At 41.7% G+C, this 18,740-nt stretch overlaps 1 protein-coding gene across 2 annotated transcripts in view; it reads right to left on the bottom strand.

Moving 5' to 3' along the window:
* The window catches only part of dock10 (dedicator of cytokinesis 10), a 69,598-nt gene that overhangs the window by 40,914 nt on the left and 9,944 nt on the right, over positions 1-18,740 (bottom strand). The window contains exon 1 of one of the 2 annotated variants that reach the window (XM_085371661.1): positions 3,082-3,240. The exons of the other annotated variant lie outside the window; for it this stretch is intronic. Within the exon in view, the coding sequence (XP_085227787.1) occupies positions 3,082-3,240 (159 nt within the window). Of the gene's footprint in view, positions 1-3,081; positions 3,241-18,740 lie in introns of those variants that run through there. 2 annotated transcript variants of the gene reach the window in all.

Below are 18,740 nucleotides of genomic sequence, written 5' to 3'. Positions count from 1 at the left end.
TTAGAAGAAGATAAATAGTGTGAGAGACTTATAGGGATTAAGAGAAAGAGGGGGACAGAGACAGCTGCTGAGACAGCACAGAGGAACAGAACCCAGACATAAGCCATCTGCTTTACATCATTATAGCAATACATTGTCTGGTAAGAGACACGGTGGAACTGATGGGGACACTTCTAAGAGAAGACATTCATTTCACGAAAAACAACATTTCTACTTCTTTTGGGGCAAGTTGGCGTGTGGAGTTAGTGGTTCAATGAGCATCTTTCACACCTCCTGCAAAATGCAAATCAAATGTTTTAAAATCCTCTTTTTTTAAGCTTCTCCATTCAGCTGTGTGAGGACCATTTTGAAAACCACAAACAGCTCTTGTTTCACAGCAAATGGACACATATTTTCCAATTTGTTTTGTTAATCCCTGACACATTATCGAAAGTCACTCAAAGAAACTAGAGACTTCAGTATGAAGAGGACTGACAGTGGCTATGGGGAAACTGCAGAATTTGCAGCCCGGTCTGACCACCACTTGTGTGGCAGCGGAGACAACGTGTCATACTTTGATGGTGAGGTGGAGGGATGGAGGTTGTTCTAGATATTTATGACATATTTATAACAAATTTATGACATCGGTTTCATGGTCACAAAGGAGTTTTTCCAAAAATGTTGAGAAATGGCTTAAGAGCCAGTCAAAAACTGAAAACAGCATTAAAAAATGGCAAACTTTTCATAACCCTTAGAGTCAGTTTTACATTGGTCCAGATCACATTTTCTACAATAAGTGAATGTGAATACTGATTGTGCAATGTAATCGCTTCAGAATAATGGCCCTACCACAGTGTACACCGGTGGCCTATAAACCTCAGTTTCACATTTGTCACAACCAAAACAGAATGAAGACTGAAGCAATTTGTTTGTTTTTATTTTTTATTGTTTTTAGGTGCATTGATGGATGCTTAAACAAGTAGATTTGTAAAATTATATGAAGTAATAAAGCTAACTGGCAGAAACCTGAAGCAGAACAAACATTTTCAAACATTGGCCATTTTCCAGAGACCTCAGTGACCCGGAAAGGGCTCAAAAGTGACAGTCGGTTGACTTATTTCTTTTTGATAAGTATGGGTGTCTATTGCCAATTGCTTTACAACCCCACACAACATTTAAAAACAAAATGTAAATGTAAAATGTAAATCAAAACAGAATGCATGATTTGTAAATCTCAGAAACCAATATTTTATTCACAGCAACTCGGTCTGAATTTGATGGAAGCAACAAATCTCAGTGGCAACTAAACGCTGGAAAAGTAAGTGGTACTAATAGGAGGGGACATTTTGAAACTTATCAAAATGATAAATGATAAGTATCTTATCATCTGCAGCACATAGTATCATCAACAGATTCAGAGAATCTGGAGAAATCTCTGTGCGCAAGGGACAAGAATGAAAATCAGTATTTGAGCCCCGTGATCTTCAGTGCATTAAAAACAGTGCCACCTGTAAAGAAAATCTCTGCATGGCCTCAGCAACACCTCCAGAAATCACTATCTGTACACACGGTTCACCATGCCACCCACAAATGTATTTTAAAGGAGCCATATATAGACATGATGCAGAAAAGCATCACGTCAACTGTAAGAAAGGCAAGGTTTTTTAATAGAAGAGTCCCGATTCTGCCTGCAGTACAAACCTTTCACTGATTAAAAACATTTGCACATTATTAAGGACTAGTGAGCAGCCAAACCAGACGAGAGAAGGAAGATATTCCTCTCCCAGATGTCCGGCAGCAGGTTTACAGACTGTTGTTAAAAGAAGAGGGGCCCTGTCCCAGCTTTTTGGAGATGTGTTGTGTTGAGATGTGAGATATGTTGCTGCCATCAAATTTTCTTAGATTAAATATTTGATATGATTTATATGTTCTATTGTGAATACAATATGGGTGTATGAGATTTGCAGACCACTGCAATCTGTTTTTATTTACATTTAGCACAGCATCCCAGCTTTTTTGGAAGTGGCATTGTATTTTTATTTAGGCTTCCAGCTGCACATTTTACAGCAAGATTTTGGCAAAGCTGCTGGCAATGATGAATGTCTCACTGTGACCTGGAAACACAACATGCTGGTGAAAAAGACTAGTTAATGCAGAGCGAGTGCACTAGTTTCAAGCACAACCTGGCCTGAATAGATCAGCTGATGCTCCTTTGCTCACAGGGATCTGCTGACTAAGATGATTTTGCAAAATAAACTATTGTGACTCTCGTTTACTACAGAGCCCAGAAAACAGGCACCAAAAGAGACGGGGTTTATGGAGTGGAGTGAAACGGGGGAAACGAAGAAACAGAAAGGGGGACTGTAAAGATCCCATTTCTGCCAAATGTCTAACATTTTTTCCACTGGGCTTACAGAAACTGGGATCACAATGGGAATTAAAAAAAATCTGGCCAAGACAAGCTGGTGCCGAGACCAAACAGATGGCTGACACGTAATGAAAACAGTCAGAAAGGAGAAACAAGTTATTTTTTTATTTCATTCATTCGGCAGTTCTCTTATCCAGTCATGGATTCTTTCATGCAGTCATTGATTCACTCAGTCAAACATCTCCCACCCAACATCTCAGTAATGGTTTTGTTTAAATAGCTATTTTTATCATCTCCTCTGTACACCATACGCAGAGAAAGCAGATTTTTTCCCACAGAAACTAGATTCCTTATGTCTGACCTTACCAACCCCCTCTCTAGTCTCCTCTTTCCATTTCCGTCCTTTAGGCTCTCAGCTGTGAGGGGAAACAGCCAGGCCCCAGTCATTGATCATATATCAAAAGCAGCAAGAGAGACAAAGGGTGTAAAAAACCAAGGCAATTAAAAAGAGGGAAAGTTTGGCAGGAGAAGTCCAAAAGTATGCAGAAGGTAATATTACAAAACAGAGAAACTTAAACAGGAATTTTACCTTAAGGTATTCATTAAATATGAAAATGTGTAAAAAAGATTTACTGTAATGAAGCACACAATTACACAACAGGAACATGCTGAAGTTCCCACAAACTGCCCACACGTGCATGCATGGAAACTTGAGGTGCACTTGTGCTGGTTACCATTACAACGATGGTCAGAGATGGGGTGGTAGTGGTATAACCTTCTAAGGTGGGCGTGGCAGCATCCAGTGACAGCTGGTCCTGTCGTGAACACATGTGACCGCAGTCGGCCCCGCCCACTGATCGCAGGAGCAGTACCACACTGGCCGAGCAACCCATAATCCAAAGCTGGAGACTCCAAGTCCAGCCTGTCCTGATTCCGTCTGGCAGTGTGAGCGTCACCTGAACTGAGGCACAGCAGTTTGCCCTGAACAGCTCAGTTCAGCCCCTGGTCCAGCCAGTGCTGCTGCACTCGGTTCAAGCCCAATGCAGTAAGTAAAGCTCCATCCTAAACTCCCTGTGCCCGTCCCAGCTTTCCTCTCCAATTTCACTTCTCCCAGTCCTGCTTTGCCAGTTTTGTTTTCGCTGAACTGCTCTGCTCCGGTGTCCTGCTCCTAATGCTGCTGAGCTAACACACTGGCAGCTTTACATGTCTCTCCCTCTCTCTTTCCCTCTTCTAATAGACACACACACACCGACTGCAGCTGTGCATGGTTCAGCCCAGCCGAGCTCATTGAACAAATCAGAGTCAGCAATAGGAGTCAGCTGACCAGAACCAGCTGCAATACACACAGACTCCTGCACACACAAACCTACATCTTTTTTTCCTGATTTTCATTCTGCTGCTATGTCCTTCCCCATTTGTCTCCCAATTACACCAGTCCTTTTCAAGTCAGAGCTCTACTGGCTCAGTTTGTGTTATTGCGGTTTATGAGCTAAGCCACAGATATGCTATCCTACATTCTGGTTGATTAGGTAAAATAAACTGTTGCTTTTTTTAAAGAAAGAGCATAGTGATTGTGATGTGTAAGCATTTGTTTTCTACAGTACATCCTGCATAATGCTCCAAATTGGAGGCTGGCAGAGAGTGAGGCTCAGTGGAGAGAGTTGTGGAGTTGTGAGAGAGGCTATTGAATGAAAAGTGGATGGAAAGTGGGAAGTGGGTGGCTTTACGGGCAAAGTCTGCAGAGGGCTGCAGAGAACAGATGAGAACTTCCATTAACTTTAGCACATAGGTAGGTATTGGGACACCAAGCGAAGTATTCCGCATAAAAAAATCTATTAAATTACTTTTAGCTGTCTCTGAGTGCCAGTGACGATCACTTTTGCCATTTTTTTTCATGTCGCCAAAACATCTGGTCTTGCTTTATTGTTCATGTTCCACTTTCACAGTGTTTGGCTTAACTGAAAGAAACAAAAAATGTGTATTCACAGAACAAAATGGTTTTCATATGTTTTACAGCAATTTGAAATTCTTCTTATTATAAAATCTTCTTTGTTTTTCTTGCCAGTTGAACTTGCTGAACCAGAAGCAGACCAAAATATAGATTTTAGGAAACTATGCCTGTAACTATTGTCAGGCAAAGGTTGTTGAAGAGGAGTTTTGCAGCTTTTGTGTTTGGTTTACTGTCAGTTATTATCACTATAAAAGTTACATACATATTTTACTAAGGAAAAATGGAGCTGAGCTGGGTCAAAGTACTACTAGCTGAGAGGCTGAGATAGACAAGAATCAATCAAACAAAAAACAAAAAAAATAAGGAACAGCACTGTTTTAGCAGATGAGAAACATATCTACTGTGATATCGCCCAATCGTTTGCAAAATCTTATCTTTATGATCGTCGCCCTATTTAGTTTTAGAAGAACGACATCATGAGACTCGCTGGATCTTTCTGAGACACTGAGAAAACCGCATGCTCATAAGAAAGTGATATGTCAGTCACCAAAAATACAACCTAAAGCATGACCTCCATCACTGTCTAGTTTATGGCGACTGGGACTACAAGTTACACAATTAATATTCATGCATGAAATTAATTGTCATGCATAAAGTCTCCAGGATGTCACCTTCCGCCCACAGAAATTGGTAAGTGGCTGAGAAAATGGATGGATTGACAATTAACCATCCATTTTCTCTTAGACCCTGAACTAATGTTTGAGACCATTATCTCATTAGGAATGTGTTTACAGGGGTCAGTAAGCAAATGAACAGCAGGGTCGTTTTCTCATAGATTTCTATAAAACCAGACTTGTTTTTATAGACAGAAGAGTTGCCCTTGAATACACCTACAGTATTCACTTTTTAGACTATACAGTCAGCCTAAAGCACCTTCTATTCACTTCTAAATACAAAGCACTAAATAAATCATAATAGCAAATAGTTAGTGCTCATTAGGAGAGAAGGCAGATTTGAAAAAGTAATTTTCCATGATGGGCGGCACAGTGGATTAGTGGTTAGCAAAGTCTCCATGTTACACAGCTATCTTGCCTCAATGCAAGAAAGTTGCCGAGTTTGAATCCACGGTCTGCTGAGGCCCTTGCATGTTCTCCATCTTTCTGCGTGGGTTTTCTCTCTGTGCTTTGGCTTCCTCCCACAGTCCAAAAACAGGTATGGGGTTGCGTACATTAATTAGGCATTGTAATTCGATTTCCTGTCTTTCTTTATTAGCCCTGCAACAGAGTGGAGACCAGAGTATACTCTCTGAACAGGTTCTAGCCCTCCCTATGACCCTGAATTGGACAAATGGATGGATGGCTAGAATATTCCACTACAATATAACTAATCAGCTCAAAATGTTGCATATTTCAAGCACTGCAATAGGAAGAATAGCAACATGGGACATTATTTTACACATTCTATCTTTACTATATAATAATTGGGTGTGTGTATGTATAAGCCCATCAGGAGAATTATAACCAGGAGACACATAATCTACAGGTTCAGGCGTTTGCACACTCCTAGTTCCCTGCAGAGTGTAGGCGGTAACCATGGTGATGTTGTTAAGTCATGATTAAGGTCATTAATGACCGTGTCAGAGTGGCAGAAAAATCACACCCCCCCACCCACATAAATGCTAATTATTATAATGCTTTACATAGCTAAATATAACACACAACGGACACCACAAAACACAAATTATTGCACGTATGCAATTGCAATTCCTCTCCCACACTGTGTACAAATATTAACATGCCCCACTCAGTAAGAGATGACAGTGCATATGACCAGTACAATGTACTATGTGGAGAGAAACATTAACCGCACCCACCACCGCCGCCTCTCTGCTTCCAAGTCCCCTGCCTCTCACTGAAGGATATTCAGAGGAACATGCCTTATAGCAGCGCAGCTATTACACACAGAACCACAGAGATGGGCTTTGTTTGTATGCCAAGCCTCCACAATGGTCCTGTCATGAAAATATGCCCACACAGCCATGCCCTCTAGTTGACAGAAAAGTCTCCGTGTTACACAGCTATCTTGATCTTGTACTCTCATTTACTCCTTCCACACACTTTCAAACTGTTTCCAAATATTACACTTCTGTAAGTACAGTTCTACTAAAAGGAGCATTTGCATGCCTACATTAACAAGTACTTCAGAACTATCCTCTAAAGAGTCTAGGTAGATGTTTTTGATATTTTTAAATAATGACATGTTATATTTAGTGAAATTTCTTTGGATAACAAGGTGATTAAAAATATCAAAATGTTTAAAAACATTTTTGTAATATTTATTTCCCACGATTTGACAAAACCTATGCTTTAAGAAGCATGTAACACTAGGAGAAATGAAGCGTGTTGGTTTGAGACTATGATGTCTTTTATTATTTAATCTTGCACATCTGAACAGAGTCATGCTTTATCGGTGTTTCACTTCACTTTCTGTCTTAAAGGAGAAGGAGAGATGATTTAACTTGGAAATTAAATGCTATTTTAGACGGCAGCTTTAGGAGAAATAACAGAAGTTATACAGACACTATTTGGAGCACACATAAGCTAATCAGTAGCCAGTAATTTTTGGGGATTTCCAAGTAAAAACTTTTAACCTTTTATAACAATTGTTATTGGAATATTCTGGCTTACTAACCTGCTCAATCAGAAATGGTGCCCGTCCATTTTTATCTTTGCGATATGTCTTTAAGTATGTCTGACTGTATGTGTGCTTACATATGCTTTTGTAGGCTTATATGTGACTGGGGTTATGTTTTGTGCAAGTTTGAACTTTTATAATAGATGACATCACTGGGGTGTGCAGGGCAGTGTGCTGCCATTTTTCTGTGGAGTTAATGTTTTCCAGCTGTAGAGCCTCAGTCTCTATAACCCCACTGCAGATTTGTTACTCTGCTAAACAACACTAGAAGTGACAAAGCAACAGTTTTGCAGGAGGTTTAATGACAGTGTGCATGCTGCAAACACACAGAGGTAAACTATTTTAGCAAAAGACAAACATAAGCCATTTTACAGACTTCAAATACCTCAGCCAACTAGGCCAAGTAGGAAACCACAGTCCATTAAAACTCCTGCACACTGCCTTGTAAGCAGTTAGCTCTGCTATAGTTAGGTTCCCTGTAGAGCTGGAGGCTGACTCATAGCAGCCGTGTTTGATGTGGTGCAGAACTCTAAAGAGTTTAGTTGGGAAAACACTAACCTGTTCCCATGGATACCACAACAGGAAGAATGCTGTCAATCAAAGGCACTTGGCTCTCAACAGACTATGCACTCATAGTGCAACTACAGCAACACAGGGTCAACCTCATTGTTGCTTAAACTACCCTCGTCGTCTCACACAGCAAGCACATGTGCAGGGTTTCACTTGTGACATTCAAAGACGTGAGTAGCTGAAGTAGGATAGAGTCAGGAGAGGAATTCTTAAGGCTCCAAGCCCCCAGATAAATACGATGGGATCACTTTCTTAGGAGTTTGTTAGGGGGATAATTTAAGGAGCCTTTTTTTCTGCACACATATGTTTCTGCAACATTTGTTCAGGTGACTTGTGGTAGTTCGTGAAAAGGAGCTTGCAGCAGAGAGGTGCTAAGGGGAGATAAAGCAAAGAAAATGTTTGCAGTTTCAGGTGTCGCTGTGTAGTACTTTTACTAACGCTAATCACATGATATCACTTGTGATAGTGCTTTTCATCCTGATGTTCTGTTCTCAGTAAAACCTCAGAGCTCGAGTGTGTCACCGCAGCACACCATCACAACACAAACAGGAAGACACACGAGATCTAAAGTGAGAAATTTTTTTTCAACTTTTTTCAACAGTGTTTTAGGCGCCTGCAGAAATGTACAGTTTATCCCCAGTTTGCAGCAGCTGTGGCCAAACAATACCTGAAAAGAATGCATTCTTAACAAAGCTGTAAGACCATCTCAATGATGTCGATTTCCTTTCCGCCACCTCGCCCTGTGCAATCTACAGGGTAAAGCGATTCATGTGATGAACATAGTGCCCTACTGCAAAACTGCAAAACTGCATCACAGCTCTCATTTGTGAATGTGCCTGTGCAGAATTATTGATCAAAGAGGAAGATACTGCGGACTCTTTCACAGATTCTGTCTGCCTCTGCACTGAGCTGGGTGAGGTTACAGGAAGCACTGACTTCAGAGCTACAACACACTGCCAATGCCATCTAGTGCTGATGACTCAATACAGCAGCCTGTGTGGCTGACGAGGAAATGCCTGTCCCCACACCCCCGTGCTGCTGTTGGTTGCCCTAGTCTATAAGAAATGACCTCCAGGAGGCGCTCTGTGCCAGAGCAACTATCTGGTCCTCTGGCAGCTGGTTTGTTTAGAAAAGGAAGCTATTAAAATGTCTTAAACTGAGAACTAAACTCCTGAGGCAGGAGGGATGTTTGGGGGAGGGGACAAAAGAGCAGATGAGATGGAGAATATGAAAGAGAGACGGCCAGTGAGGAGCAGCTGCCAGAAAATGAGCTGCATTGTTAAAAATGACAACTATTTTCTTAGTAGCCAATTATCTTACCCTGGGAAGAACGCTTCAACCCTTTGCATAGTATACATGTAGACATCTGCATATATAGGTGCGGCATTTGAACAGACCATCACCTTTACAACAGTGAATAATAAAAGAAACAGAACCTGACAGTGTGAAATTAGAGATAAGAACTCATCAGGGGTGTAATTATGTATAACATTATTAAGTGAAAGGGAAAGCTTAAAGCTGCCTGCAAAGATTGAACTTTTAAAATATACTTTCTGTTTATTGCATTGTTTATAGAGTTATATGAAATATAACAAGATGTCACTCACAAAAAAAAAACTACCATCAAGTTATTAAACCACCAGATGCTGATATTCCTCTTCTTGTAATTAGTTCTTCATGTTAGTATCGACACTTGTGTTAGCTGTGCGAAATAAGTCTCCCTTAAAGCTTCACTTGCGATACTTTTAGCATCTTATTGTCTCCTTATCTACTCTGTAAATCTGTTTGTTTTAGCTGGCACTTATTGGAGCTAATGGTAATAAAACTAGAAGGTCAAACCAGCATACACCTGTCCTCCACCCTGCTTCATGCTCACATGCATGCACTCATTCCCACATTTGGAAACATGCATCATAAGACGAATAAGAGACATATAATTAGGAAGTCATGCAGGCGGAGCGGCAGTCAGACACACAGCTATACTGTCACACAGCTTGTGTCTCATTAATTCAATCTCCCACGTGGCATCTCTCTCCACGTCTCCCCGCTGTTCTCTCCTTCCCCCCTTCCCTGTCTTGTCTGGCCACAGCAGTCAAGCGTGAACAGCTGAGGTCACCAGCTTCCTATGCGCTCAGCAATAAATATTTGTGATAATGCACGTTGATCTGGATGAAGCAGGAAGGCTTTTTATACTTTGTTCTGCGCCCCAGATAGCAGAAGCTCACACAGCAAGCGAGGCTTAAGGTAATGTGACTTAGAAAAAATAGACCAGCCCCTTTAAATTGTGCCTCTCCATCCAACAGAGAGAACATTAATCATGAACAGAGACGAGCCTTCGCTGCTGAGAGGGGAGGGTTTGCCAATATTAATCTGTTCATCAAAACTTGATATTACTGGAGAGAGTGCTACAGCAACATAATGAAGTCCACTCTGCCACAGTAGTCATAGTTGTTCCTCTGTGATCCTATCTGGACCATTTACACAGCTGTTTGGCCTCTCCTATTTCCTGTCCAGGTGAGGGAATCTCCAACCAACGAGACACTTTAATGATTTCTTGAGGCTAGCCAAATCAAACCCTGAAGTACCCCCAAATCCGAACTCTACTCCCATTGCAGCCTGGCCCACTGACACTAGGAAACCGTAACTATTCTTTGAGCAATTATCCCTAATGATTTCTGTTTCCTGTAACTCTGGTAGCTTGAAAAATGTGTCCTTACTCTGAACTTGCCATATTCATCCTAAATCGGGCCCAAGCTAATATTTACTTTTACGCAGCCATGCCAGAGACACATACCAGCACAATGGATAGTGTGATAATAAGCTACTGGGGACATAGACAGAAAAATAATATCAGCTTCATTCTAGGCTAATCAGTGAAAAATCATCATAACACCTCATATCAACCCCCAGTCTAAATCTTCACTGTTCTAGAAAAGCCCATGTGATTGCCTGAATTGCAATGAATCATTCAGTAAGAACGCCTGCGTATGACACCTACACAAAGCTTACATGTAACCTCTGTATAACCTCTAAACCAGCGCTAACAGTCTACCAGATGCCCACTCAGCTCTGCTCCCTTTCCCCGAGGTCCCAGTTTAGAATAAGGACGCAGCTGTTCTTAAGACTTTTCCTCATGCGTTTTTTTATATGTGCTATCCTCCCTTACCTTTTCCTCTTTCCCTCTTCTCCCACCTCCTAAAAACTCAAAATACCTCTTCTGTCTCTCCCTCTGCCCCAAGCTTTTCTTTTCCTATTTCTTTTGCAGATTCCCTCTTTGGCTCTTTGGCTGACACTTAAGCCAAATAAAATTGATGTGTCTTGTATGTACAGAGAAAGATGCAGAGTTAAGGCACAAACTATTAGGGAGTGCAAATGCACAGTAAGCCAGTAAATCCAAAACAGAAAATGAAAAGCTAATATCAGCAATTACCAAAAAAAACCCAAAAACAAAAGACTGACTACTGAGATTTTGCAGACACGTTCCCTCTAACCACGTGACATTAACTTTTTGGTTATTTTGGACATATGAAAATCATGGTAATAATGAAGCATCAAGTGAATAAGGGTCTCCAGCAGTTGTCTGATAGCCACCAGTCCCTGAGTGGTTGCAAGTGGCTGCTGCAGGTTGATGGCAGTTGCTGGGAAAATGACTGCTGAAGTCCAAAACATCAGACCTAGGAGTCCAGATTCTACAACCCTGGGAGGTTTTTGGTGCATCTGATTTCACTCAGCAAGAGTCAGCAACTTCCAGGAACCGCTGCCAACCAGTCAGGTTTTCCCCTAGCAACCAGTGGCTGTGTCATGATGGAACACTCTTGAACAATGTGACGTCATCTGACAAACCACGCTATACCATAACAAGCTATTTATTATTTTTCTTTCACTTCGATTACGGTACGGCCAGCTCACAAATATAGTTCAGTTTAAGAAGCAGAAATACCGACATGACGTAATGTAACCTTAACAAGGTTCATTTTTGAAACAAAAAATCTAGTGACAAAGATAACAATGGTAACGAGACAGTAAACCTTTTCAACCTTTTTAAAAACTCCCAACAAAAAATCCCAACAATTAAAAAAAAAAAATCCAACCCAGGAGATGAATATCTCAATAGTGTATTCTGTAAACTCTAATCAGCTGTGGAAACTACAAGCCACCCTGTTTACAGTCTCTGTGGTAATTTAACTGGTTCATGGGAGTGAAAAATTCCTGCTACTTTCCAAAGTGAGAAGCAATTTATTTTAAAGATAAAACTTTGTTGGACTTTTTTTAAATGATTGTCCGTTTATTCACCAAAAAAAAAGTAGCTTTATAACAGATTCCTAATTTGATTAAATGCAGCTTAATGCTGCTTACAATCCATTATAAACTGGCATTAAAAACTCCATTTAAGTCAGTTTGTGTGTGAATTTATGTTGGTATCTATTTTGCTGTCAAATGGTGTAAACAGTAAGGCGGGATTATTGCTGGGCACAACCAGAGTAAATAGGAAGAAAAAACACCTGAAAGATTCAAACATCTTGCAAAAATATGTTTGTTTGTTAGTTTACAGATTTTAAGGATGTCCTCTCCAGCTGGTGGCAGCTAAAATATTATTCCATCCTGCCAATTTGTTGCTTAATTAGATCACTCCTGGGGTTTCTCCATCTTACCCCCTCCAATCGTTGAAAAGAGTTAACGAGGAAAAGTCCTGATCATATATCAGTGCCTCAGAGTGCAAGTAAGTATGCAGATACAAGAGGGCGAAGGCAGCAGAACATGGGAGTCGAAGGGTAGCAGACGTTGCATATTCAGGCCTCCTACTCTGGAATGCAACATGAAGGAGAGAGACAACACTGCAATTCACTCACAGAGAGTTACTGAACTATTCTTAGAGCAGTATGTGAAGTGGACCCCTAACACCATCACCACCACACGACCCCCACCGTGAGGACTGTGACCAGACACTGGACAGACGGGAGCTGAGTGTCTTACTGAGGTGCGGGGCAGGATGGTGAGACTAAACCAAGAGCTTTAGAAAAAGAGAGGATAAAAGTCGAGCTCCGTGAGGCAAAGCCTGGTCGGCTAAGTCTAAATAGAGCAGTTCACTGGCTGTGAAGCCTTTCCAAAGAGCCTATTGTAAACGCACACTGGCACAATGCACGGAGCCCCGGGGACCTCTCTCGCTCTCTGTCACTCCTCCTCTCATGTGACCTCTCGCAAACACTGACATACAGGCAGGCACATACTTTCTCTCTGCCCACTTTTCCTACCTAGACTAAACAGACGTTTTTTTCTTCCAATACAATTCAAGAACTGACAGTCTGAAACTACAAGGCTACGTGTATGACATAAAAAAAGAAAAAGAATTTCCTGTGCTCACAGCCAGCAAACACTCACACTACTGACATCAATGTGCAGCGCATCATGCAGTTCAAACAGTGGGTGAATTCAGTAGAAGTCAGTGTCAGCAGTGACAGGCTCAGATATTTTCTCTTTGCTTTCATTCCTCTGTCCTTGCTGAATGAGTCATTGAGAATATCAGAGCTGACACACACCATGGCCTGGCAGTGCACGTTCCTACTGTCATTTGCCAAACGAGACTGAGTCGTCTCCAGCCATAGCCATCTCTCAGTCATAACAAATGTCAAAGAGCTATTCATCCCCTCTAATCCCTTATACATACAACATATACACTACTGTTCAAAAGTTTATAGTCAACTTCCCAGGTTGTTGAAAGAAAAGTACATTTGTAATCATTAATTTGAATTTTTTTATCATCCAGTGGTGCAGTACTTTAGCTAATGCAAGTTAATCACATTTCCTGTTACGATTTTGCTGATTAAAAAAGCTAAACAAATCAGCTAAGTATGTGTAGCATCGGCCTTTATAGCGTCAAAGTGGGTAAAAAAAAGGGGGTGACTTGTCTGTGGACAACTGAAGCTTCCACAGGGTAAGGCAAAGCCATACCCTGTGGAAGCTGTTGAAACCACTTTCCTCGTAAAGCAGGACAACGACCCAAATCACAGCTCCAAAACTGAGCTTCTGATTATTTGGTATCTGGGAAGTGCCCATCAAACTAATCAGAAAAAAGCTGTGGGAGGTGCTTCAAGAAGTCTAGAATACCACAAAAGTCACAGTCAGTCTTTAAGACAGTGATTGCTGCAAATTTACAAAGTTTGAGGGGAAAAATTATTTTTCAAATATCATTGTTTGTAAACATGAAAATATTTACTCATTACGTCCTGACATCTTTGAGAACTAGAGGGACACCCAACTATTCACTTTGAGCAAGCATTTAGTGACAAGTGACAAAACGTTATCTTAAACAGAAAGGCATGTCGGCAAGGAGGCTCAAAAAGGGCAACAATCTGCATTTACCTCTGACTCAACATAACAATTTTCAACCAAAGGGCAAAGTAATCCACAGAGACTTGGGGAAAGGAGTGAGGGCGTCAGGAATTTTAGACAATTAGGGAATTTAAGTGTATAAGAAAAGCCAGAGCAAAAGAAAAGCTAGATGGAGAGGATAGAGTTACAAATAAATGAGCTAAGTAGTAAAGGAGAAAGGGATGCTACACAGGTTGAAAAGAACAAATAGTTGGGAGTTCGCCTTGTAATCGGAAGGTTGCCGGTTCGAGCCCCGGCTTGGACAGTCTCGGTCGTTGTGTCCTTGGGCAAGACACTTCACCCGTTGCCTACTGGTGGTGGTCAGAGGGCCCGGTGGCGCCAGTGTCCGGCAGCCTCGCCTCTGTCAGTGCGCCCCAGGGTGGCTGTGGCTACAATGTAGCTGCCATCACCAGTGTGTGAATGTGTGTGTGAATGGGTGGATGACTGGATATGTAAAGCGCTTTGGGGTCCTTAGGGACTAGTAAAGCTCTATATAAATACAGGCCATTTACCATTTACCATTCAAATATATGTAAAAACTGTAAAATAATATAAACCTATGTGGACACTCAGGTATAGATTTCTTAGCACGAGCTGTAAATAACTGAGAAATGCTACAGAATGAAGTGTGCAGAGGCACAAAACGCAGAGTGTCAGTGAAACGAGCATGCGGAACATCCTGTTTCACATTACCAGACACTCTGACACTTTCACAACCTCTGACACTTGCTATGCTATGCATGCAAACTGAGACTGAGATCAGCATTGTTGATGTACTAAAACATGGTCTAACCTTGCAAAAGAAAACAAGTGCGCACGCACAATAAATTTTCTGTTACCACCAAGCCTATGCTGTTGAGTCAGAATCATTCAAAGTTAATAGACATGTGCTTAATATCTGCAGTCTGACACACCTCCATTTCTCTCATGGAGACAAGTTTACAAAACACAGGAAAGTTGCACATAGAGTTGCCAAAAACCAGGAAACCATATGACTGAAGCAACTGAAACACGGTGTCCACAATGGAATCCAGAAAGGGCACATCCTTCCAAAGTATTCCCTTTAAAGTGATTATAATTTTAAAAAATTAAAGACAAAACAGTGAAGGTTGAGGTTACAACTGCCAAGGTGGTGAATGTTGCATCCTACGAGACTCAGACTGGTTCAAGTAAAATAAAATAAAAGTATTAGCATTGAAGTGTCTTGATGCATGCTCAATCATCCAGGTAAGTAGATCCCAAATTCTGTTTATCTGGACGTAGCGTTTTCAGTGGGAGAAACGTTTCGTCACTCATCCAAGTGACTTCTTCACCCTGGGTGAAATTGAGTGCAAAGAAGGTGCTGCAACAGAAACCTCCTAGTAATTGCTTTGGTTGCTAGCAGATTAGTTGCCTCTAATTATTCATATTAATCTGCAAACACTTGCTAACTACTAGGCAAGCCTGTGTGGCTGGGAGTTTTTTCACTTGACCCTACATTATTACAGGGTTGTCACAATTATACAACAAGTTAACATCACATAGCTAGCAGGCACATATCTGCAAAACCTCAACAGTATCTTAAACAACCCTCAGGCTTTGCCTCTGTAAAAACTTTGCTGATGAGTTTATGGGCAAATTTTAGACATTGTGGGAAATCCAGAAATCAAGATTATTTGTACTATGTTCATTGGCTAATGGCTCTTCAGATCCTGTTTCTTCACATCCTCTTTCAAACACCATGCTGACAACGGGGATAACACAATTAGGATTTCAAAACAGTTCAGAAATGACTGGATGACATCACGGAAGTGACGCCCATCTTTCGTACCATCCGTTGCCACGATCACTACAGAGTACGAAATGTCTTTATGTTCTGTCATGTGCCTCTACAGTTAATATTTTCAAACTAAAAAATGATAGTAATTGCAGACAGTTTTATTTCATGTCACATGAAAATATTCAAAGCAGCATATGTTTTAACTTGTATAGAGTGCCCTTTTAAAATGACTGAATAAATAAAAAGTCTTAATACGCTCCACTCCAGCAGCACGGTTATTACTTCAGATTTATTTCCATGGTGTGTGTCTCCTAAGCATGATTAATGTTATACACTGCCATCTATTAATGTTAATTTTGTTGTAATTGGGGTTTGCCTTAGGAGATCATTTTGCAAACACGGTCATTCACCCAGATGTATCTTGTTTTCCTAACAGTTTCCAGGTAACGGCCTTGTGCTTATTAAAAATGTGGCATTTGCTTCGTGAAATTTCATCACTGATTTCACTGACCCGCTTCTCTGCTTTTTTTGACCATGTTTAATATTCTAATTCATAAAGGCTGTTGGGCCGACCTCAACCATAAATCCAGATAATCATTATGTAAAGTCTTGCTTTAATGGTTCCATTACAAAGTCGAGAACCAAAAGCTCCCCTCTTGATTGTTCTTGTTGGAGGAGTATCTTTTCTCATGCTGCCTTTTACACACACACACACACACATATATATATATATCCATCCATCCATTCACTTCCGCTTATCCTTTTCAGGGTCGCGGGGGGCGCTGGAGCCTATCCCAGCTGTCATAGGGCGAGAGGCGGGGTACACCCTGGACAGGTCGCCAGTCTGTCGCAAGGCTAACACACAAGGACAAACAACCATTCGCACTCACATTCATTTGCACATTCACACCTAGTGACAATTTGGATTATCCAATTAACCTATCCCCACAAGCTGCATGTCTTTGGACGGTGGGAGGAAGCCGGAGTACCCGGAGGGAACCCACGCAGACACGGGGAGAACATGCAAACTCCACACAGAAAGACCCCGGCCTGATGTTGGAATTGAACTCAGGACCTTCTTGCTGTGCGGCAACAGTGCTAACCACCGTGCCACCCTATATATGTGTGTGTGTGTGTGTGTGTGTGTGTGTGTGTGTGTGTGTGTGTGTGTGTGTGTGTGTGTGTGTGTATATATATATATATATATATATATATATATATATATATATATATATATATATATATACACATACATACATACATACATACATGCACGCACGCACGCACAAACTGCAGCATGATTTCCAAAAACCCAACTTATGTAAGAGAATAACTATTGGCAGGCAAGGAAATGTTATCTGCTGATTTGTAAAGCAGCTTTATGTCAGAGTCAGTGGGAATAAAGGCAGCAGCGCAGCACTTCTACCTTCTGCTGTGAAGTGTGTAGACCTTTCCTCACAAACTCTAACAGTTGCACAACAATGTCCAATGGGGTGTGGGTGGGTGAGGGAGTGCTATACTTCTGCATTCAAACAACTCAAAGAGCCTAATACAACTCAAAGAATACTAAATATGCCAATACTAAGACACAATAAAATGAGAAAACACTGCAACTTAAAAGTACTAAACGTAATATTAAACACATATACATGCAAACTCATGGATGGAGTGTTTATGAGACAGTAGAGTCTAGAGTCTGAGTGCCAACTCTTTTGGGAGCTGTTACGTTCCCCCCGAAAGGGTCTAGGCATGTGAGTGAGGGGACCAGTAACAAATGAGTCCAGAACAGAATGAAAGGAAAACAGACCAGTGTTTTCAGTAAATAAAATAGTCTTTATTATAGATCATCTTAACATAAAGAGCCGGCAACGCCGTTTTACCAATAACACTTGGAAAAAGAGAAAAAGGGTTGCAACAACAAAGAACACAACAACCAAACAAAAACTCCACACCACGAGGAGGTACTTCCAGGGGCCCACAAGCTCACCCTGTCACTAACAGCAGCTGGCTTTGCTGCTGCCAAGGCTCACAAGCCCACACTACTCACGCAAAGCAGCTATGCTGTTTCCACAACTCCACACTTTGAGCAGGCAAGGCTCACAAGCCCACACTACTCACGCAAAGCAGCTATGCTGTTTCCACAACTCCACACTTTGAGCAGGTTAACCACACACAACGCAGAGACACCAGAGAACACCCCCACACCCTGCTCACAGCTCATCCCCAGCTTATATGACCTCCGAGAGGTGATTGCTGACTGGGCCCAGGTGGTAAATGAGTCCAATGAGCAGCAGCTGTGTCCTGGGGAGAGAGAAGAGCAAGAGAGAGACGGGGGGTGGAGCAAAAGAGGAGGAGGCGGAGAAAAACACCACGCCCACACAAGGGCAGTATCAGGAGGCCCAGCTAGGGCCGTAACACCCCCTCCCATAATTACAAACCAGTGGTTTGTCATAGAACGTCCTACCCAGCTTTTAAACATATCACCTACCATCCACCATAATAACGGTTAGGCATACCCTGCCGAATCTGCCAAGACCTTCTTGATGGGTTGAAAACACTGCACGGGGTTGGCTCAAGTCCCTCAACATAGTGTCCCAAATGACAGCCAAATGTTTTTTGAGCCATCACATATGGAGAACCCATCAGGCAGCTAGAAGGCCTTACAGCAACACTTCTCTGACGCTTCTTCGCTAGGTCATGGCAAAAGGCATGCTGGTTAGCCAGAGGTGCAGGTTGAAATGGTTGTGTCACACACAATCTATCACACTGTAGGTCATCTGGACCCGAGAGACCGTCATCAGGTGGCAGATTACAATTAGTTGATCTCTGACAGTGACCAAATGACACCACTGAGCAATTATGCTCCAACTGTTGCCTAGGACTGGCAACTTTGTCGGTTTGTGAACCACAGTTCACTCTTTTGAAAGCAGATCGATTTTGCTTTGAGTTTGCTTTCAAACAGTGAGCAACCAGGTGGCCAGGTTTGTGGCAGAAGAAACAGAGCTTTGTTTTGGCTCTTGAAACCACGCCTGTATCGGCTTTGTTAGCTG

This window comes from Diplotaxodon limnothrissa, linkage group LG14 (assembly GCF_057381915.1).
Source record: "Diplotaxodon limnothrissa isolate DT_005_m linkage group LG14, D_limnothrissa_male_GT1.1, whole genome shotgun sequence".
Taxonomy (NCBI): Eukaryota; Metazoa; Chordata; class Actinopteri; order Cichliformes; family Cichlidae; genus Diplotaxodon; species Diplotaxodon limnothrissa.
The sequence above is the reverse complement of the archived record's forward strand: the minus strand, read 5'-3'. Positions and strand labels throughout refer to the sequence as shown.